This window comes from Leptonychotes weddellii, chromosome 4, assembly GCF_054177405.1.
Source record: "Leptonychotes weddellii isolate Sample4059 chromosome 4, ASM5417740v2, whole genome shotgun sequence".
Lineage (NCBI taxonomy): Eukaryota > Metazoa > Chordata > Mammalia > Carnivora > Phocidae > Leptonychotes > Leptonychotes weddellii.
Genome location: NC_138372.1, coordinates 36,669,375 through 36,693,185, shown reverse-complemented (window position 1 = coordinate 36,693,185; position 23,811 = coordinate 36,669,375). Strand labels below are relative to the sequence as shown.

Here is a 23,811-nt window from a genome sequence, read left to right as displayed (position 1 = left end):
TGGTATCCAGGAATAGCTATTTTGATTAAGCCAAAGAAAGTATTCTTGTTTATCAGTCCCTCAGACAACATATAGTAGGGCCTTAATAGTTGTTTGATTGAATTATTTCTAAATGCCTCTGAGATAAATCTTTCTGAGTTTGAGTTTTGGCTCACTACTCAGTAGCTGTGTGACCTTGGGCAATCTGTGTAAGGCTTAGTATCCTTATCTTTAAAATGGGGATTATAATAATACCTATCAAGCAGGGTTATTGTGACAGTTAAGTGGAGTAATGCATATAAAGCACACACATAATACCAGTATATATTAAGCTCTCAATAATAGCAATTATTATTAAAGTATTTTTTAAAACTACTGAGTGATTTCATGGGTATTTGTATATATATTCCAAACCATATCAAATTATATATTTCAAAATGTGTATAGTTTATTGTAGGTCAGTTATAACTCAATAAAGTAATAATCAGTGATACGTGTGTGTGTATCTTCATTGTACTACAATGATTGTATTCAATGCTGATGCCCAGTAAGACTCCCAAACCTAGATGGAACTAGGTTCCTAGATGGAACCATGCCGCTGCCTTGTCAGGATGGTGACAAGCTTGAAATATGGTTTTAAATTTTTTTCTTATATTATTTTTTAAAACACAAGGCAATTGTATTTTACAAACTAATTTTTAAAAGCTGTTTGGGACACCTGGGTGGCTCAGTCAGTTAAGCATCTGCCTTCAGCTCCCTGCTTAGCAGGGAGTCTGCTTCTCCCTCTGCCCCTCCCCCTATTCATGGGTGCGTGTTCTGTCTCTCTCTCTCTTCAAATAAATAAATAAAATCTTTTTAAAAAGATATAAATAGTGAAGCTCTCGTTTTATAATTTTTAGGTTGTGTCACTAAGTGTATCACATGCAGGGCAAGGATCCTGCGGGTGACTGAACTGAATCTTCTTAGTAATGCATTAAGATTATAGTTCATAAGAGCTAGAAGGGATCTAAGAGGTCATTCATGTGGGTTGCTCTCAGGGAGGAGTATTTTATTTTATTTTTTTAAATTTTATTTTATTATGTTATGTTAGTCAACATAATCATTAGTTTTTGATGTAGTGTTCCATGATTCATTGTTTGCATGTAACACCCAGTGCTCCATTCAGTATGTGCCCTCCTCAATACCCATCACCGGGCTAACCCATCCCCCCACCCCCCTCCCCTCTAAAACCCTCAGTTTGTTTCTCAGAGTCCATAGTCTCTCATGGTTTGTCTCCCCCTCCAATTTTCCCCCCTTCATTTTTCCCTTCCTACTTTTTTTTTTTTTTTAACATCTAATGTGTTACTTGTTTCAGAGGTACAGGTCTGTGATTCATCAGTCTTACACAATTCATAGCGCTCACCATAGCACATACCCTCCCCAGTGTCCATCACCCAGCCACCCCATCCCTCCCACCCCCCACCACTCCAGCAAACCTGTTTGTTTCCTAAGATTAAGAATTCCTCATATCAGTGAGATTATATGATACTTGTCTTAGTCTGATTGACTGATTTCGCTTAGCATGATATCCTCTAGTTCCATCCATGTCGTTGCAAATGGCAAGATTTCATTCCTTTTGATGACTGCATAATATTCCATTGTATATATATCTATCACATCTTCTTTATCCATTCATCTGTTGATGGACATCTTGGCTCTTTCCATAGTTTGGCTATTGTGGACATTGCTGCTATAAACATTGGGGTGCTTGTACCCCTTCAGATCACTACATTTGTATCTTTGTGGTAAATATCCAGTAGTGCAATTGCTGGGTCGTACGGTAGCTCTATTTTCAACTTTTTGAGGAACCTCCATACTGTTTTCCAGAGTGGTTCCACCAGCTTGCATTCCCACTAACAGTGTAGGAGGGTTCCCCTTTCTCTGCATCCTTGCCAACATCTGTCGTTTCCTGACTTGTTAATTTTAGCCATTCTGACTGGTGTGAGGTGGTATCTCATTGAGGTTTTGATTTGGATTTCCCTGATGCCGAGCGATGTTGAGCACTTTTTCATGTGTCTGTTGGCCATTTGGATGTCTTCTTTGGAAAATTGTCTGTTCATGTCTTCTGCCCATTTCTTGATTGGATTATTTGTTCTTTGGGTGTTGAGTTTGATAACAGGGAGGAGTATTTTAATAGTCTTTTCAGATCATTGTGGATATTCTTCTTTGATATTAAACCAGAACTCAAAGTGATAGTTTTCTAAATGTTAGTTTTGATATGGAATCTGAGCCATATCAATATACTTTTTGTACTGTCACAGTAAGATCCATTGATTTGTCTTGCACTTTAAATAGATCCTTTACCAATGCATAATTTTATAACATCATGTATTCATTGTTCATTTGGAGAGTATTGATCCTCTAAGTTATGCAGATTTTCTAACAGTAAGCTATTCCATATATATATATATATATAAACCTGTTAATATCACCACGGACCTCATCAGAAAAGTCTTTAAGGGGGTGCCTGACTGGTTCAGTTGGTGGAGCATGTGACTCTTGATCTCAGGATTGTGGGTTCAAGCCCCATGTTGGGTGTAGAGATTACTTAAAAACAAAATCTTTAGGGGCACCTGGGTGGCTCAGTCGTTAAGCATCTGCCTTTGGCTCAGGTCATGATCCCAGGGTCCTGGGATTGAGCCCCATGTCAGGCTCCCTGCTTCAGTGGGAAGCTGCTTCTCCCTCTCCCACTCCCTCTGCTTGTGTTCCCTCTCTTGCTGTGTCTCTGTCTGTTAAATGAATAAATAAAATCTTTAAAAAAAACCCACACAACCAAAATCTAAAAAAAAAAGGGGGGGGAGGAAAGTCTTTAAGCATTAGGAAGCTGTTATATTTTTGGTGGCTGATAAGTTTTCCAAAATTTTAATTTTTACTTGAAAACTCAAATTTTGTCATGGGCAGTTAATACTCCCAGACCTGTTCCTTAAAGTAACAGGCTTGCTTAATTCATTTTGGAAGAAAATCCTGTCAAATATTACTTAAGTCCAAATAACCATAGTTTGCCTGCCAGTCATTTCAGTAATCATAGTGTTCTATGAAAAAAGTAGTTCATTCAGCACACAAGTCAAACAATTACACAAGTGCTTTTTCCTCAACACAACCATCATACTTCTTCATGCAGCAGGAGTTTTATACATACTTCCCATTTGTCACATAGAGAATATTAAAAGAGGTGTACTCGAGAGTCAAGTTTAATTAAAAGTAATATTTTTTACTGATTCAGCAGGAACATTCTTAAGTTAAACTGGCATTTTTACAGTGAGTTTGGCAGTGGAGACTTTTACACAGTTTGGTGTCACTACCTTGATTTGTGTTAAGGTACCAACAGTTTTGCCCGCCATTGCTTTTTCACTGTCAGTGTAAAAACAGTGAAAAAGTCAAATACCATCTAAATATTATTATGAAAATGATTTTGACCTTGTGGAACCTCTAAAAGGATCTCAAGAACCCTGTGTCTATAAACCACATTTTGAGAATCATTGACATAGTTAATATGTTCCTAAGAAAATACTAAATACTTTCTATAAGAAAAAAAAAAAAAAAACTTCAAATAGGCCTTAAGAGTATTTACAAACTGGTGGGATATCTACTGTTTGGCAAATCAATTCTCATTAAAGCCATCTTACAGAAAGCCTTTTAGGAAAAGGAAATATTACCCATTTTTATAGAAGAAGCTGAGGTTTGAGATATGAAATATTGATTGGAGTAAATAATAGAACAATAACTACCAGAAGTGAATTCGAACTCAAGACACTCAGACTTTAGAAGTCCTTGCTTTCAAGAGAATCAGAAGATAAACCACAAATTGGTAGAAAAGATCTACAAAAGATACTCTTAAAACTCAACAAGAAAATGAACAACCCAATTTAAAAATGAGCCAAAGACCTTAACAGACATCTTACCAAAGAAGATATACAGATGGCAAATAAGCATATGAAAAGATGCTGCACATCATATGTCATCAGGGAAATGCAAATTTAAAAACTACCCATTAAGGGGTGTCTGGGTGGCTCAGTCTGTCAACTCTTGATTTTGGCTCAGGTCATGATCTCAGGGTTGTGAGATTGAGCCCCGCATAAGGCTCCATGCTGGAAATGGAGCCTGCTTAAGATTCTGTCTCTCCCAGGGTGCCTGGATGGCTCAGTTAGGCATCTCACTTTGGCTCAGGTCATGATCTCAGGGTCCTGGGATCAACCCTGCATCAGGCTCCCTGCTCAGCAGGAAGTTGCTTGTTCCTCTCTCTCTCTGCCTCTGCCCCTCCTCCTGCTTGTGTTCTCTCTCTCTCTCAAAATCTTTTAAAAAAATTCTCTCTCTCTTTCTCTGCCTCTACCCCCCCACTTAAAACAAAACAAACAAACAAACAAAAAACACCTTTTAAATGACCAAATTCCAGACCACTGACACCACCAAATGCTGGTGAGGATGTGGAGCAATAGGAACTCTCATTCACTATTGGTAGGGATGCAAAATGTTACAGCCATTTTGGAATACGATTTGGTAGTTTCTTAGAAAACTAAACATACTCTTACCATGTGACCTAGAATGTGCTTCGTGCTATTTACCCAAAGGAGTTGTAAATTTAGTTCCATACAGAAACCGACACACAGATGTTTATAGCTGCTTTATTCATAATTGCTGTAACCTGGAAGCAACCAAGACATCCTTCAGTAGGCGAATGGATAAACAAACTGTGGTACATCCAGACAATGGAATATCATTCAATACTAAGAGGAAATGAGATTTTAAGCCATGAAAAGACATGGATGAACTTTAAATGCATATCACTAATTGAAAGAGACCAATTTGGAATGACCTTCTGGAAAAGAAAAAACTATGGAGACAGGAAAAAGACCAGTGGTTGCCAAGGGCAGTGAGGGGAGGTGGAGATGAATAGTCAGAGCATGGAGGATTTTTAGAGTGGTGAAAATACTCTGTATGACATTATACAATGGATAAATGCCATTATACCTTTTTCCAAACATATAAAATGTACAACACCAAGAGTGAACCCTATTGTAAACTATGGACTTTGAGTAATTACAATGTGTCAATGTAGGTTTATCCTTGGTAAAAAACACCATTCTGGTGAATGATGTTAATAATGGGAGAGACTATGCATGTTTGAGGACAGGGAGTATAGGAGAAATCTCTGTACTTTCTTCTTAATTTTGTTGTAAACCTAAAATTACTCTTTAAGAAAAGAAAGTCTTCGTAAAAAAAGAAAAGAAAGTCTTCGTAAACATGTATTACGAAGACTTTCTATGTTGCCTTTCAACAACATAACCCATTTACATATATAATAGTTTAATTTAATTAAACCCATGACCCATTTAATACATATAATAGTCAGTGAGAGTAAAATTCTTTTACCTCAACCTTTCTCCATCCCTAAGCATTCAGAAGATTATACTCTCAGATATGCTTTATTTATTTAAAGGTATAGAATTAAATAATAAAGGAATTTTGCCATGACTTCATTTTGAATTTGTGACTCTGTTTTGAACCTCTGTATCTGCAATAATGGAAAGTCAGAGAATTACAGTCTAACATGGCCAGGAAAAAAACTGAATAAAGCCTTGAAATAGATTTTGCAAATGAGTCACAGTTCTTCATTATATTAGGTTAAAGCTATCTTGTGACAGAGAGAGTACCATTATGTATAGGTTAATTAACTAATATAATGTATGCAAATTTAAATTTTTTAAGGTAACCCCCTTCAACTATAAAGTCAAACAAACCTGCAGCCCTAATCTTTTTTTCCAATTCCTTGCAAAATAAATACCCCAATGATAATAATATCAATCCTTTACAATTGTATAACCATTTGGTTTCACATACATTATCTCAATCTTATTGGATCTTCATACCAACTCTGTGAGAGAGAACAGATTGATTACCCTATTTTGTAAATTAAGGACGGGTTCTATTACACCATTCTCTAAATAAGAAAACTGAAATACAGAAATTCTAAGTGATTTTGTCCATAGTCATTGGACAACTCAGCCTTCTGACTTCACATCTTTTATGTAAATTTAGGTTATGAGTCCCATCAAACATTTACTTTAGCCCTAAATTCTTGAAGTCACTGTCTGAGTAACTATTGTCCCTTCCAAGGGGTTGCTAGCCCTACAGAGACTGCCCCATCTTTCCTCCCTTGTATTCCTTTTTCTGTGCCTGTTCCTATGTGCATCTTTTGTCTTTCTAACTGGTATATGTGTTCCTTTAGGACACACTTCTATTTAATCCACACTGGACGTATAGTAACTCAGAAATTCCTGACCCTTTAACTTCCCAGTGTATTGTGATTAGTAGGATCTGAAATAGAGTGATGCAGAGGCCCACTTGGTCAGCTGTAGGCTAAGGAGAAAGTGCTCGCCGCTCTCCTCTTCAGGAATTATTAGCAGCTATGGGGAAGGTTAATGTTGAAAACTGTGGAGAGAAGCCCATTGAGGAGCAGCCCATCTGTAGTACTGTGTACTTTTTTTTTTTTTAAGATTTTATTTACTTATTTGACAGAGAGCGAGAGCAGGAACACAAGCAGGGGGAGCGAAGGAGAGGGAGAAGCAGGCTCCCTGCGGAGCAGGGAGCCCGATGTGGGGCTCGATCCCAGGACCCCGGGATCATGACCTGATCTGAAGGCCCACGCTTAACGACTGAGCCACCCAGGCGCCCAGTACTGTGTACTTTTAATGAGCACTTTCCTCCAGCTTCTCCTAAAGTATGTCTTTTAATTTATACATGATTAGGCTGTTACGCAAAGGTAGTCACAGTAGAATCTAATCATCATCTCTTTTCTCCAGGTCCTAAAAATGATGATCATTGGAATGATAACAGGTCTTCTGCTTATTCAGTAGTTTCAAAGCCAGCTTTTACTTACCTTAATACATTTAACCCTTTCAAAAGTCAATTGAGGTAGTTAAGGCAGGGATTATTCACCTCAATAAATGGAAAATTCTGGAGTAGAATAGAGAAATGACTTCCCCAAGTGCAGGAGGCTGGGAAATACTTGAATTGAGATTTTTCTGGCTCCTAGTCCAAGTCTCTTTCCATTATACTACACTGCTTCTGATTGTCAGTGACATTTACCATCATTATTATTTCATTACCAGAGGATTTTAGGGTGGGGGAGGAGGACTTTTTTTTTGTAATGAAAAATATTGTGAAAGTAACGTGACTTGAAATTTAGCCTGTGCTTCTTATACAAATTAGCTTTGCTTTTGTTTATACTGAAATAAAATAAATTGAGCCAAATGTGACAAATGTTGATGAATATGACTGAATAGAATGACAGAATTGATACAGTTTTACTTTTAAAAATTATTATTATTAATCAGGTTTTCTAGCATTTGTAAGAGACAATGCCAAAACATCTAAATGCCAAAACTAACTAACTAACCTCTAACCACGGGGCACCTGGCTGGCTTAGTCAGTAGCACATGAGACTCTTGATTGCAGGGTGGTGAGTTAGAGCCCCACATTGGACATGGACATTATTACTTTAAAACATAAATAAAATAAAATGATTAAAGTGGCAAAGGTTATACCCCAATTTAAAAAAAAAATTTAAAAACCTCTAACCAGACTAAAGAAAAAATAATCAAATACAAATGATTTTTATCAGTATAATCTATATGACAGCACACACCTCACATGATTGAAAATACCTGTGTATTCATGTGACATTTGCCTTTTTCATTCAGTATTTGTCTTCAGATAATTAGCTTGATTATAACACGTTTGAATTGTAGTTATAACCAACCCACTATTGTGTCCGTGGTTGGTCTCTATAAATTTACAGATATTTGGGTTTCCTCATATATCAGTTTAATTCACACCTCCCCAAAAGTTACCAAAAGTGTTTTCAGTGTGCTAATGGAGACTCTATTTTATTTCTAATAATAATAAAAGAAACATGATATCATCATTACATTAAATACACAAATGTGTCATTTCATGAACACCAAAGAAAAACACCCTCTTTTGGCTATTTAATATTGTTTTAATTCCTCTAAATATACAAAAGTGACATGTACTCATATTTGCTCACATTTTCCCAAATTTAATTTAAACCTCAAATTAGTTATTTAATATCCTACCCACTAAAAACTTCAGTAGGAGTAAATATATTTGGCTTTAATTGTGTTGGCTAAACTAGGCAGATTCTTTAGGTAATATATCATAATGGTAATAAAAATTAACTGAGTTCACTGAATGTTTGTGTGCCAGTTACTGTGCTACGTGCTTTACATATATTGTAGATTCCTAAGCTATAACAATCTGATATTGTGGATTAATATGATTAAAACATAAATGATATTGTTACCATCTGTAGAAACTTTTCTTTTTAATGCCTTCAGCAAACACTATTGCAGTATACCCTCCAGAAAAGATTTATAGAGTGTTTCCCTGGGAATTAGTAAACTGAAGTATTATTCTAATTGGAAAAGTAACAGACACACTGGTGGTGGGTGGGGGTGTGGAGATATATTTATATATATATGTATATATATATATGATTAGCTTTATTTTAGGCCTATTACGGTTTCCTGGAGCACTAGTCTTTTGCTTATGAAAAATAGCCTTGACTAAAAATAAACTTCGGGACTACATCAAAATAAAAAGCTTCTGCACAGCAAAGGAAATAATCAACCAAATTAAAAGGCAACCTACTGAAGGGGAGAAGATATTTGCAAATGATGTATCCAATAAAAGATTAGCATCCAAAATGTATAAAGAACTTAAAACAACTCAACACCCCAAAAACAAATAATCCAATTAAAAAATGGGCAGAAGACATGAACAGACATTTCTCCAAAGAAGACATGCAAATCGTTGACAAACACATGAAAAGATGCTCAACATCAACTCATCATCAGGGAAATGCAAATGAAAACTACAATGAGATATCATCTCACACCTGTCAGAATAGCTAAAGTCTAAAACAAAGAAACAACAAGTGTTGGTGAGGATGTGGAGAAAGGGGAACCCTCTTACACTGTTGGTGGGAATGCAAACTGTCTGTGCAGTTTGTGCAGCCAGTCTGGAAAACAATATGAAGTTTCCTCAAAAAGTTAAAAATAGAACTACCCTGGGATCCAGCAATTGCCCTACTGGGTATTTAGCCAAAGAATACAAAAATACTAATTCAAAGGGATACATGCACCCCAATGTTTATAGCAGCATTATTTACAATAGCCAAATTATGGAAGCAGCCCAAGTGTCCATCGACTGATGAATGGATAAAGAAGAGGTGGCATATATATACAATGAACTATTATTCAGCCAATCTTGCCATTTGCACTGACATGGATGGAGCTACAAAGTACAATGCTAAGTGAAATAAGTCAGGCAGAGAAAGACATACCATATGATTTCACTCATATGTGGAATTTAAGAAACAAATGGGCGTAGGAAGAAAAAATAGACAAACCAAGAAACAGACTCTTAATGATAGGGAACAAACTGATGGTTATCAGACGGAGGTGGATGGGGGGGATGGGTGAAATAGGTGATGGGGATTAAGGAATGCACCTACTGTGATAAGCACTGGGTGATGTATGGAGTTATTGAATCACTTTGTTGTACACCTAAAACTAATATAACACTGTATATGTTGACTACGCTGGAATTAAAATAAAAACTTAAGACCGCTGGGACCATTGATGACTGAGTCGGTGTTGCAGCTTTTGTATTACTCCCTGGGCACTGCAAGCAGGCCAGGCATCATATCACCTTACAGGTGGTATGGAGGAGAAAACCAAGGTGTGTGTTGGTAATCTGGGAACCAGTGTCAGCAGAGGAGAGTTAGAAAGGGCTTTTAGTTATTATGGTCCCTTAAGAACTGTGTAGATTGTGAAAAGTCCTCTAGGATTTGCCTTTGTGGAACCTGAAGATCCTAGACATGCAGAAGATGCAGTTTGAGGCCTGGATGGGAGAGTGATTTGTGGTTCCTGAGTGAGAGTTGAATTATCAACAGGCATGCTTTGGAGATCTGGTTTTGATAGACCACCTGCCCAACGTTCCTTTGATCCCAATGATAAATGCTATGAGTGTGGCGAAAGGGGACATTATGCTTATGATTGTCATCATTACAGCCAGCAGAGGAGAAGCAGGTCACAGTGTAGATCACATTTAAGATCCAGAGGCAGGCGATACTCTTGCTCATGTAGCAGGAGCAGGAGGTCAAGATCAGCATCTCCTCAACCATCAAGATCTGTGTCTCTTTCAAGATCCGCTTCACCCAGAAGATCTAGGTCTGGTTCTATAAAAGGTTCAAGATGCCCGTCGAGGTCAAGGTCAAGATCCAGGTCTGTTTCACTACTAAGAAGCAGCCAAAGTTCAGATATCCCATCTCCAAAAAGAAGTCATTCCCCATCAGGAAGTCCACAAAGAAGTGCAAGACCTGAAAGAGTGAAGTTCTCAAGTTCACCTTTTAGGAAAGAGTTATTTCGTTTACATTATTATAAGGGATTTGTGATGTCTGTAAAGCGTGACTTAGGAGGGTTATTTCAATCATCCAGTCAAAATGGATCTGGATTATAACTGTAAATTCACAGCAATAAGATAATATAAATTTTTGTTAAATGTATTAACATCCTGGTGGTCTGAAAATGTGGGTTTTTATTTGGCACATTTAAATAAAATGTTTCTAGCTAGAAAAAAATAAATATAAATTAAAACTTAATAAAAGAGGGGTGCCTGGGTGGCTCAGTTGGTTAAGTGTCTGCCTTCAGCTTAGGTCATGATCTCAGGAGTCGGCCTCTCCCTCTCCTTTGCCCCTCCCCCCCACTCCTGCTCATTCACTCTCTCTCTCGCTCTCTCTCAAATAAATAAAATGTTTAAAAAAAAAAGTAATTAAAAAAACAGCAGATTAGAGAAAAAAAAAAAAAGAAACCAACCCTGCCGACATCTTGATCTGAGACTTTCAACATCCAGGACTGTGAGAAAATAAATTTCTGTTGTTTAAACAAACAAACAAAAAAATAGCTTTGACTATTGTAACGTGCTATATATGGAAAAATTTCAAACTTTCAAAGCCTTCCTGGGAATGTAATACCTGGGCTACTGTGATAAAGATTAGAGCAGAGATCAATGAAATAGAAACCAGAAAAACAGTAGAACAGATCAATGAAACTAGAAGCTGGTTCTTTGAAAGAATTAATAAGATCTATAAACCACTGGCCAAACTTACCCAAAAGAAAAGAGAAAGGACCCAAATTAATAAAATCATGAATGAAAGGGGAGAGATCATGACCAACACCAAGGAAATAGAAACAATTATTAGAAATCATTACCAGCAACTATATGCCAACAAATTAAGCCCTGGAAGAAATGGATGCCTTCCTGGAAACTTACAAACCACCAAGACTGAAACAGGAAGAAATAGACAATCTGAATAGACCAATAACCAGTAACGAAATTGAAGCAATAATCAAAAACCTCTCAAATTCTACCAAACATTTAAAGAAGAAATAATACCTATTCTACTGAAGCTGTTCCAAAAAATAGAAACGGAAAGGTTCCAAACTCCTTCTATGAGGCCAGCATTACCCTGGCCCCAAAAGGAGAATTACAGACCAACATCATTGATGAACATGGATGCCAAAATACTCAACAAGATCCTAACTAATGGGATACAGCAGTACATTAAAAGGATTATTCACCACAACCAAGTGGGTTTTATACCTGGGATGCAAGCGTGGCTCAACATTTTCAAATCAATTAACGTGATAGAGCACATCAATAAAAGAAAAGACAAGAACCATATGATCCTCTCAATTGATGCAGAAAAAGCATTTGACAAAATACAGCAACCATTCCTGATTAAAACTCTTCAGAATGTAGGGATAGAGGGAACGTTCCTCAATATCATTAAAGCCATCTTTGAAAAGCCCACAGCGAATCTCATCATCATTGGGGAAAAGCTGAGCGCTTTTCCCTTAAGATCGGGAACACAAGAGGGATGCCCACTCTTACCACCATAGTGCTTGAAGTCCTAGCCTCAGCAATCAGAAACAAAAAGAAATAAAAGGCATCCAAATTAGCATAGAGTGAGCTTTCTAATCTAACTTCAGAAATCTAGAAAATATTGGGGCACCTGGGTGGCTCAGTCCATTAAGTGCCTGCCTTCGGCTCAGGTCATGATCCCAGCGTCCTGGGATAGAGCCCTGCATCGGGCTGGCTCCCTGCTCAGTGGGGAGTCTGCTTCTCCTTCTTCTGCCCCTCCCCCTGCTCATGTGCGAGTGTGCGTGCGCTCTCTCTCTCTCTCTCAAATGAATAAAATCTTTTTAAAAAAAAGAAATCTAGAAAATATCAAAAGGGGCTTTTGTGAGACATGGCCTCATTTTGTTTACGAATGGTGGATTCTTCTTTTTGCAGATGTGTCTTGCTGAATCAGGGCTGTCTTATCCCTGCCATCGACTTACAGTGGGCAGAAGAGCTTCACCTGCGCAAACCCGGGAGCAGTCCGAAGAGGTAAGCCTGTTTGCCAAGCTTTTCGGTGAATAGGAAGCCTGTCTTCCACCTGCCTGCCCACTTCCTATTCTTTTTTATCTGCCACAGCAATGAATAGATAAGTTAATGTAGCATGAATAAAATCTCAGTAAATTCTTGAAGGTAGGAACTTTTCATGCGAGTTTATTGTTAATGTGCTCCTTCTTGGTCTATAAGTTTCATGTTTCAACAGACAGAATTCAGGTGGATTGGTTGAAATGAGTTTTATTTAGAATTGACAGGTTGACAACAGATTTTCTTCATTGCCAACTATATAATTGAGTACATTTACTAAGACTGATCCTGAAGGTCCTTTAACTCATTGAGCTAGAGCACCTTCTGTGAACCAGGTATTGTGCTTAATACTAAGTAACAAAGATGAATAACAATGTATCTATACCAAGGTGCTCAGAGTCAAAGGTGATAGATTAATTAATTATAATGGCAAACTGATAAAAGCAGAGATAGCACATAGAGTGCTATAGAAACAGAAGAGGGACAGATAAGATTGAACATGTTTAGGTATGGGATGTACCTGTGTGTGTCTTTGTGGGTCTGAACAATGTTAAAAGACAGTATCTTTTCCATGGCAACAATAGCACTCAGTGTCCAACTGTGACTTTGATTAAAAGGTAATGGGAAAGATAGCTTGGACATTACGATTTATCTGTTAGAAAGCATTTATTGAGCTCCTACTATGTGTTAAAGAAAAATCATCACCATCACTTAAAAAGTGTATGTGATAGAGGTCATAACTAAATAGCACAGAAAAATGTTACCTCAGTGTTTTTCAGTCCAATAAAACCTTTTTCCATTTACATTCTATACAAAATATGGTTGTGAATTTTTATTTAAACTGACTGTATTTTGGACACTCATTATGGAAGCTGCCACAGGACCTCTCCAGCCATCCTCTGAATATGTATTTATATCACTTAAATATGTGAAAGGGAAATGGGATGCATAAGTTACATTCTGTAAAATGATCATCCTGTGAAATGATAATTTGCAACTCTGGTTTTTAACATTTTTTTAGAAATCCACAAAGAAGAAAGGGTTTTCCCGTGCTACAAATATTACTGTATTGTTTTCTTAGGCCTCTAAAAATGTTAATTTCCTTTAAAGAGCCCACACCATTTTAGTTAGCATTTTATCTCACTAATCCTCATGAAAGAAAACATGATATTGAGTTTCACTGCTTGGCAGAAATTCCCAGAAATAATTTATTGAAATACTTCTTTCTAATGTGTGAGTGTGTTTCTAATGCTGAAGTAGGTTGTGCTTCAACCCTGTAATGGATAAATCTACTACATTAAAAGGTGGCCAACTAGCTCCACCCAAAATTTTAAATTCTGTGCTCTGAAAGGTGACAGATACCTGTTTCACTTCATTTTATTTCCTTCTCTCACTCTCACCATTGTATGTGTTATTTGGATGGTCCCTTCAGCAAAAAGAAGTCAGTGCCATACAGTAAGAAATAGTGTTTATGAAAGGCTGGCATACTCTTTAGGTTAGAGAAGAAGGTAGAATGGGATTAGGAGGCTTTGCTAAACTAAAAGAGCTGCAGTCTTGGGAACATCTTAAAATGTGATTATTTGTGATGAAACCATTATTTTTCTTTCCCTGGCTAACTGTAAATATCACCTTTTTAGGGAACTGGTGAGAAATGGGCAAGTGTGACTCAGGCTTTTATGCTGCCATAGAATTATACAACTGGAAGGGATTTTAAAAATTTGATTTCCACTCTTCTATCCATTCATCCCTCATTCATTTAAACATTAATGTCTTCTAGGTGCCCATCATTAGGACCACAGTCTGTATGCTAAAAGAGCTCACTCAAAATATCCCCTCAAAATATACCTTTGTTTTATCTTCAATAACAAGGCAACCAGTTCCATTGTTGAGCAGCTCTGTCTGTTGATCTCTTCCTTAAACTGGAACCTGTGTCCTTGTAGCTTCCACCCAGTGGTTCTGCTTCTTTTTTTTTTCTGCTTTTAACCCTTCTCCTACATGATTTCAGGTTTCAGGACAACTACCATTTTTCTATTGATTGTCTGAAGCCTTGAGTTAGGACGAAGATATTTGAGACCAGTAGTTAAATTTAAGCTTTGAATTTTATGGATTATAGTTACGTGTCCTCTAGCTAGGGGAATTTTATTTCTTACATCCTCCTTCCTCTCCTGCAACTATATTTTTTTATGATAATTCACCATTTTTTCTTTCCTTCCCAGCCTTCCCTTGCTCCTGAGCCCCCTTTTAATGATCTTTCCATATCTGAGTACCTAGCTAATACCTTCCTCTCCTTTCTCCAGCTGCCTGGGTGGAACAGGGTAGGGACCCATAGACCCAGGCTTCTTGAGAATTGTCCAATCCTCAGTTGATAGTGGAAGAGAGAGGGGAGTGCCACAAGAATAAAACAAACAAACAAAACAACAACAACAAAAAACTTAAAATGTAGTAGATGCTAGTTAATTAGTTAATAACTTCAGTTAAGGAAACGTCTATTAAATGCTCACTATGTGCTAGTCAGATGAATATAAAACTGGTAATTTCATATTATGTAATGATAAAATTGAGCAAGCACAAGATACTAGGGCACAAATGTGGGGGTTGAAGGCATAACACTCAAGAATGTTTGCAAGCAAAAGCCGTGTCTGCCTTATGCACCTCTGAACACCTAGTGTAGTACCTGGCACATACCAGCCACAAAATAAATATTGGTGAGTGAGTATTTTTTTAAAAAGAAGAAGGAGTGGGGGAGAGAGGAATGAGTTGGGGGAGGAGGATGAAGAAAGACTACAGGAATTTATATCCAAATCTAATTATAAAGAATGAGGCACAGTCAGCCAGATGAAGAAATATGGAAATAGTATTTCATTCAAAGGAAACAGCATGATCTGATGTAGTATATGCACAGAGATGAGTGCAGTTTGGTGTTCGTGCAAAATAAAGTGGGAGACAAAGATAAGAGATGAGGTGAAGGTGAATAGATCTTAGGTCTTACAGGTCATGTTGGGAACTTGAACTTTGGGCAGCCACAGGAGGCTTTTCAGTGACAAATGATTTTCTTTCCCCAAATACACATTTTAGAGAAGAGTACTTTGCTGCTGTGCAGAGGCTAGATATAAGGGAAGCAAGACTGGAGGCAGAAAAATCAGGTATGAATCTATTGTACTAGCACAGTTAAAGGATAATGAGATCCTGAACTAGAACATAATTTGTAAAAAGAGAGAAGGATATGGGTTCAGGAAGTACTTTGGAGGGAAGATCAGTAGGACTGGTGACTGATAGGATCTGTGGGAGGAGAGAAAAGGAAGCGATAAGAATGTTACCTAGGTTTTGGTTTAAGCGACAGAAAAGAGTCATTCGGTATTCATTCAGTAAGTTCTGATTACATGCCCCTCTATGCCTGGTACTGATCTAAATGTCAGGAATGTGGCTGTGAACAAAGCAAAGTCTTTGCATAAAGGATCTTGTACCTAATAAAATGAAATTGAACACAGATAATTGCCAAAAATTTGTATTTCAATTTTTAAAACTTGGTGAGACAAGTATTTAGCTTGTCTGCTGTGGTCCTACCATTAGTATGTGGTATTGCACCACAGGCAGACAAGCTAAATAGTAATCATGTTACTTCCGAACATTTCCATCTGAATGCCACTGCAGACTCACTCTGTACAAAATTGAACTTCCCATATCTCCCCAGAAACCTATTTCCTCACCCATATTAATGATCACTATCAATCCAAGCCAAAAACTGTTCATTCTAATCACTGAGGGACCTGCTATTCTTTGAAACTGTCCCAAATGAACTGATACATTGGATTTTTATGACCCTTTCCTTTTGACTATTCAAATAAGTATATTTTTATGTCTTCCTTTAGAATTTCTTGAAGGCCTGAACCATGTTTTATCTATCTCTGTATCCCTAGCTTTTAACCTGTTGCTTTGATATAAGTAGTTGATGAAAAGAACATCTACTTCAGTTTTAAGCTTGCCTTAGTGCCGAGTATATATGAGTCTAAATTTTGTCTCAAACAGTTTGGTTCTTTCTCCTCTAGGAAGTTTGCTCTGATTTTTCCCATTCCTCGTGCATTAAATGTTCTCCTCTGAACTTAACCTGTCATAACACTTATCACTAGGTATTACAATTAACTGTATATATTATATAGTGTTCTTTAAGAGCGTATAGACTGTATCTTTCACATAGGTCCAGGCAGTGTGGCATTTACTAGGGTTTGGTAAATGTTTCTTAAATGATAATGGGAATAAATGAATGCCAATAAACAGCCAAAATAGAATCACAAATTTTTAAAGCTGTTTTTTAAATTCTGAGTAAATAACTTCTCTGGATTCAAAGAGATTTAGGGCTGCCATGGCTGAACCAAGAGATTATGTATTCTCATCAGCAAACATTAATGAAAAAAAGATTGTTTATCTCATTTTTTAGAAAAAGCTTTTCCTAACCTGTTAGATGGCTGATAAGAAAATGTGAAGAGATTGGGAGTTCCTTATACATAATTAAGCAGCTCATTCTTGCAGATACTTCAATAATTCATATTTGAAATATACTTTTTTCAACAAAATTGACTTTTTAGATAACTCCCTTTAAAGATGTTGTTGTTGTAGGATTTTGCTTTCTGGATTTTAAGAGATTTGGGAACTCTACACTTTATGAAGACAAAATGAATAATGAGTTAGTTACATAGGCACAAAATTAAAATCACTATCCCAGTATGATATAAAGTTCTGTTGTTATGGAAAGGGGCTACTATTTGATTGGAAAACTGGATTAGGAGGAGTTGTTTAGATGTGGTGGATAAGGTAAAAGGAGTGAGAAGAAAAGATGATATGTAGAACAAGGCTTTTTCTTCTCTGTGTCCTCCAACCCTTCTTAACATGATGCCTCTTAAAGGGAAAGATGAGTGTTAGGCAAGACTAAGTGAAGGCTGAGATGGTAGCTTAGCTGATAGAGAATGTGACAAGATTCATCAGACTGGACCTTTGTTTCTTTCCACTAGCCTGTGAACCTGGCTAAGTATCCTAGAAGAGTATGTAGTGTACCTTTTAGATCCTACACCTTTACCCCTTTAAGAAACTGAGACTCAAAGTTCAGGGAACTTCATGCTCCAGATATCTGTGTGCCTGAAACACAGGGAATTCAAGCACAGTAGTCATCCTAATAGATGTGTTGTTTTGTAGAGGAGGCTCCCTTACTACTTTGAAATGAGAAGGGGTTTTTGAATTTTTAAGCTGTTGAATTGCTGAAATCAGGAGATCTTTGCCCTACCAAGTGAAACACTAAAGTAAGATTAGGATCGTAAGTAGAACCAAGGTGTCTGTGAGAAATAGTGGTGCTGTCAGAATAGCAGATAGACTGCTTAGGACAAGGACCATTCATTTTTACTCCTTCAATAAGTATTTGTTCATTATCTTCTTTATTCAAACCACTAGGAAGACTTTCTTTCAAATAAGACGGAAAATGTTACAATTCTGGGCATTAGTGCTTGGTTATGCCCAAGGAGGAAATGCTAAGCTGAGTCAAATGGAGTAAATATCTTGGCTTCTTCATTTGGAACCATTAGACTAGCTAGATCAGTAGTTTTAAAATTGTTCCACAGTGTCCTGAGATCCTTCAGAGGTACCCCAATTATCAAAGGGATATGAGAAAGAAAAGGCCAAGCCTAGGAGGAGCATTAGACTCCCCATTGCCCTCTCGCTGCATCAACCAGAGTAGCCTTACTTTTGTCTATTGTATGCACTATAATTTTACATAATATTTTCCTTGGGGCCAGGGGAGAGAGGTAACCCTGTGAAAAGAAGTTTGAAAACCATTGATAAGAAGATCTTTAAAATCCCTTCTAGTTTAAAATCTGTAATTTTTATGACTAGCTAACCTCTAACATCCCTCTAGCCAAGTTTTATGAGTCTTTGATTCTAAGTTTCTCTTAATGCTTTTCTGGCAAATATTTATCTCTAAGTTAGGCTCTTTTGCATGGACCAGAATCAAATAGTTTCCCTATTTTCATAGCTTAAGGACATAGTGCCATATTTTAAAAGATAGAAATTTCAGGGGCACCTGGGTGGCTCAGTCGTTGAGCGTCTGCCTTCGGCTCAGGTCGTGATCCCAGGGTCCTGGGATCGAGCCCCGCATCGGGCTCCCTGCTCGGCGGGAAGTCTGCTTCTCCCTCTGTCACTCCCCCTGCTTGTGTTCCCTCTCGCTGTCTGTCTCTGTCAAATAAATAAATAAAATCTTTAAAAAAAAAAAAAAGATAGAAATTTCATATATTAAATGGTCTGTGTAGACTTCATTTATTGAACATAGTACAGACAGGCATTTAGCCAGGTACCTTGCTGGGACCCCCTTCTCATCCAAGGCATAAATATTTGTCAGTATTCACAGTTTGGATGTTTTAGATCTCAGTATTTTGAAATTCCATTCTTACCTAGAGATAGCAGCCTAGTTCATATTTTGAATCCGATGTTTTTAATTGTAATACTTTAAATCTCAACTGATGTTGCTGAAAACAAAATAAACGGAGCATGTTTATCAGTGCCCAGCATGTAGTAAATTCTCAATAAATGTTTATTGAATAGAAGCACATCTCATATTTAATAGCCTGCACTTTACAAAGAGCTTTTATATAGTGTATTTCATGTTATCTCCAATAACACTGAAAATAGTGTACCATATTCCACTAATGAAAAATTTGAGAACCATTGCAGTAAGGAAGTGGCAAGTTTGAAATGGAGATTACTGTGAGCTTTTTAAAAGACTCATATAGCTTGCTTTGTCTTTGACCTGATTATACCCATCTCCTCATTTATTGAGCAAATATTTATTGAGCACTTAATTGTGTACTATGTTCTGGGGATAAAACAGACAAAAATCCCTGTCTTCATTGAGTTTGTAAGCATCCTTCATTTTCCCTCAGGTTCCAGCCTTTAGTCTAGGGGTATCACAGCAAGTTTAGAAATATATATAAGCCTTAAAATGAAAAATATTAAGCTTTACTCTAGCAAATGGCTTCTTATTTAATAGAACTATTGTAATACTAATGTCCTATTGTGATTACTTAACTTATATTTTGGAATTTGATTTCCTAAAGTCAATATAAAACTAATCAGGACTTTTCTTAAATAGCAAAGCACCGATGTTCATATGGTTAGTGATAGTGATGGAGATGACTTTGAAGATGCTTCCGAATTTGGGGTGGATGATGGAGAAGTATTCGGCATGACATCATCTGCCCTGAGAAAATCTCCAATGAGTGAGTATTAATAGCTCTTTGGGTCCAGCACTGTAATTCTACTTCCTACTGCAGAAACTTATGAAGAACAATGAACTTAAAAATCTCTTACTGACTTCCCAGGTTTGGAGAGAGAAAATATAGCAAGTAGGCACATTATTCATTAGAACCAGATCCTCTTGAGTTTTGGTTTTATTAAGCTCAACAATTCCCAGTGCTTTAGTAAAATTCATTAAAAATGCAAGGGAATGTATAACTTATGTTTCACGTATATAATTAGTTATGATTCTTTCTCTTTACTTTAAACCTAGAGGTTGATAAACAAATAGCTATATTTTCTGTGACTGTACTTGTTTCCCGGCATCTTAGTGGAGATATCAGTTTTAAGAATAGTAATAATTATTTTTCCATTCGGTGGTACCACCTTTGGCAGGAAAAAAAAGTAAACTAATGTGCCATCTCCTTCTCTTTAACTTTACAGGATACATACTGTAGAATCACAAGCAGTATTATATTCAAAATTACCATTAAAATCAATCCTTAAATGGCTCGTTTACTCAGTGAAGTTAGGGAACTCCATTGGGCAGAAATAGATGTGATATTTACTTAAAATTGACCATCTTCCTTATAAATGAGATTTTTGAAAGAACTTGAGATCCTTTTTATATAATTTATTCACAAGATGTCATTTTAAGAAAACATTGAAATCCTAATTGATGACTGGCACATACTTGAAATGCTTAGCAGGACTGTGTCAGTTGGCTTTCCAAAATTTATGAGCTTGGAATTTTTTCAAGGTTCTTTTTTAAGGTATGAAATCTTCTAATGTATGTCAAGTTAAAATGTCTCCTCAAATATATCACAGAAGCTAAGATTTAATTTTATTTCCTCTTTATTGATTAAATATATTTCTTATATGTGGGATTAGATGTTATGTGGTTTGTTTTTTGTGTCTATTTGTTTTGTTTTTTTTGTTTTTGTTTTTTCTTTTGTTTGTTTTTTAGTGCCAGAAAACGCAGAAAATGAAGGAGATGCCTTATTACAATTTACAGCAGAGTTTTCTTCAAGGTAGGGTTAGGACATTAACTATATAAAATTGATGTTCTTTTAATGCTACTGTGATTTTTCTGGAGCAATTTTAATCATAGATTGTCTTTAATTTCTCTGTAAAGTATTCAAAGGATATATTTATCAGTTTATGTAGTCCTGATAGTTTAACACATACTATTCAGTGTCAGATAACTAGTAAGCCATTTATGCCACTTCAGAGATGTATTTATCATCTTATCTCTATATCTTTATTGAAGGAAAATAAATGTGTCACTAATTAATATATTGACTATATTCCCAAAAGGACTAGGTTATAGGATACTAATTTTTGGTATATCCTAGAATAAACAAAATATCCTTTAAAATAATATTAAATTAAAAAATAATTTAAAAATTTTAAATGTAAGTGAATTTTTTCTTTTAATTTTTGTTTTGGAACTATTAACATTTCTTCTTTTAAGAGGCTAATATAAAATGTTTTATATGCATTTGAGATTCTTATAAGTTGTTTAAGAGGATTTAAGTATTTAACCCTAAATTTTTGTGTAAGTGATATTTCTCTTTAGTTCTGTTTTCTAATGTAATATAATTTGGAAACTTTGCAAGATTACAGTTTTTTCCCTCTCTGTTGGACTTCCAGAATAAATGAACTAATAAAATGGAAAGTTAAGGTTACTATAAGGAAAATCTTATGAAAGTGGATAACCAGGAATTGCTACCTATAAATGGCATGGTTTTGTAGCACTTATTAAATCCATTTGCTAGATGTACTTAAAATTCCAGTATTCTAATATTATCACTATAGGCCAAGATGAATTTTAAGAACTAATGAAGCTCATTCCCAAGCCTTTAAAGAAATGTTTTAATGTTTGGTCTGTAGTTAAGAGACATTAATCCCAATATTTACTTAAAAGATGCTGATTAGACTTGTGAAACTTTGAAGTAAATTTGAAATGTATTTAAATTAATAGACATAATTTTTCCTATAGATATGGTGACTGCCATCCTGTATTTTTTATTGGCTCATTAGAAGCTGCTTTTCAAGAGGCCTTCTATGTGAAAGCCCGAGATGTAAGTGCAATCTTACCTTTTGTGATTAAAAAATGCATCCCATAGGTTTACCACCAGGCCTCAGGCAATGCTTAATGTTTTCTGTTTTTTTCAGATTGAAGACTTGATTTTGTTTGTGGTTCATCTACCAGCCTAATCATCACCAAGATGCCCATTTCAGAGGGGCAATAGTATAATAGGGTATTGCTGGCTCTTGTAGATGGCCTTGTCAAGCTCTGAAACAGGAGTTTTTTTGTAGGGGGAAAAAGGGAGCCATGCTTAGAAGGGACCAGGCTACATGTGTATGTTCTTTTCAGTTATGTGATTGACAGGTTCTTTCTAAACGCCCTGTCTTTCAGTCTTTTCCCAAAATGATTCCATCTAATAGTATATATCTAATAACTGCAATATTTTTATCTTAAAAGTTACTTTAGACAACAAAAATATAGAAATGGGCATTTTGATCTTAAAGTAAAGTAGATTGGCATTTATAACAAGAATTCCGAAGGTACATTTTCAGCAAGAAATTTCTATGCAATCACTCTGTTTATATGTTGAGCCAGCAGTGGAGACCTCAGTAATCTGGCTCCTACCTATATGCACAACTTTAGCTCTTTCCATTCCTTGCCTTACACTTAATAAATCTAGCAATGATGTACCGTTTGTGTTTCCCCATAATGTTACTCTTTGGTCATGCTTCTCTGCTGTAAGGAATGACTTCATTCTGCCCTTTACCTGGTTAACTTCTGCTCTTCCTCTGAGACTTAATTGTCCCTGACTCTTCCACTATTTGACAGTTGGATCCACCCCTTAGTACTTTGTACCGATACCCTCTGCTCATCTTACTGTTACATTTAACACATTGCTTATCATTATCCATTCTCTCTTTATATGCCTTCTCAAGAGATTTGATTTTCTTTTTGGCAGTGACTGTACCATCCCTGGTAAATATTCTATGTATTTAATGAATGAAGGAAAAAAAGAGAGTGGGAAGGAAGAAATAGTGTGTAGATAGAGTAGAGGGCAAGTTATTGGAATTAAAGAGGGCAAGGACTTTTGAGAGTAGAGCGCAAGGATGCCTCTGAAATTTCTAGTTTCCAGTTTATCTTAAACCCTGACCTAAAAAGAAAATTTCATTTTAAACAAATTTTAAAAATTGACAATAATTAGTGATCAAACTTAGAGCAATGAATGGGTTTAATGAAGTGGAATAGAAACACAAACTGTTCTTTACCCTAAGAATAGTGGAATAGCCCATTATAAATGCTGTGTTAGTCTATTTTTTAACTATTAAATTTATATAAAATGGATGTCATTTTTGAAGAAATAAATATTTATAATAATACACATTTATAGTTTCCATAGGTTTATGGAAAACACTGAAAAGCAAAAAGAAAATATTCTAACACAGATTAACAGTTAACTTTATGGTACATGTTCTTCCCATATTTTTAAATATATTTTGATGAATACTTTTATGTATGCTTAATATTATTGAGTCATGTTATAATCCTGCTAAAACAGTTTATTTTCACCTTTTAATATTACATGGTCATTTGCTTAATTATATTTTATAATATTTTAACTTTTTATTAAAACAATTTTTAATACAGAAAAAGTAAAAAGAATAGTACAGTAAACACCCAAATCCCCTATCCCTAAATTTAATAACTAATAAATTTTGCCATGTTTGCTTCTTTCATATGCAAGCATCCCAAAGTTTTAATGGAGATAGAAGCCTTAATAACTTCAAAAGTTTAACTGCCACACATTAATAAAAGAGCAGCATTTGAAATGTAATTATTTACATTTTTATACTTATTTAGGTTTGTGATTTTGATGAATAAATTTTTTATGATAAATTTTCATTTCCTCTCTGAAATTGGCAAACATTGACTGGAATAGAAAATAAGTATAAAATTTATTATTCAAAATATATAAAAACAAATGT

The 23,811-nt window shown here is 36.0% G+C and overlaps 1 protein-coding gene and 1 pseudogene across 3 annotated transcripts in view; both read left to right on the top strand.

Moving 5' to 3' along the window:
- The window catches only part of FAF1 (Fas associated factor 1), a 466,200-nt gene that overhangs the window by 314,092 nt on the left and 128,297 nt on the right, over positions 1 to 23,811 (top strand). For all 3 annotated transcript variants that reach the window (XM_081816911.1, XM_081816912.1, XM_081816913.1), the window contains exons 8-11: positions 12,397 to 12,492; positions 19,655 to 19,781; positions 20,765 to 20,828; positions 21,800 to 21,881. In XM_081816911.1, the coding sequence (XP_081673037.1) occupies positions 12,397 to 12,492; positions 19,655 to 19,781; positions 20,765 to 20,828; positions 21,800 to 21,881 (369 nt within the window). The remainder of the gene's footprint in view (positions 1 to 12,396; positions 12,493 to 19,654; positions 19,782 to 20,764; positions 20,829 to 21,799; positions 21,882 to 23,811) is intronic.
- Positions 3,265 to 10,939, top strand: LOC145721040 (uncharacterized; annotated as a pseudogene).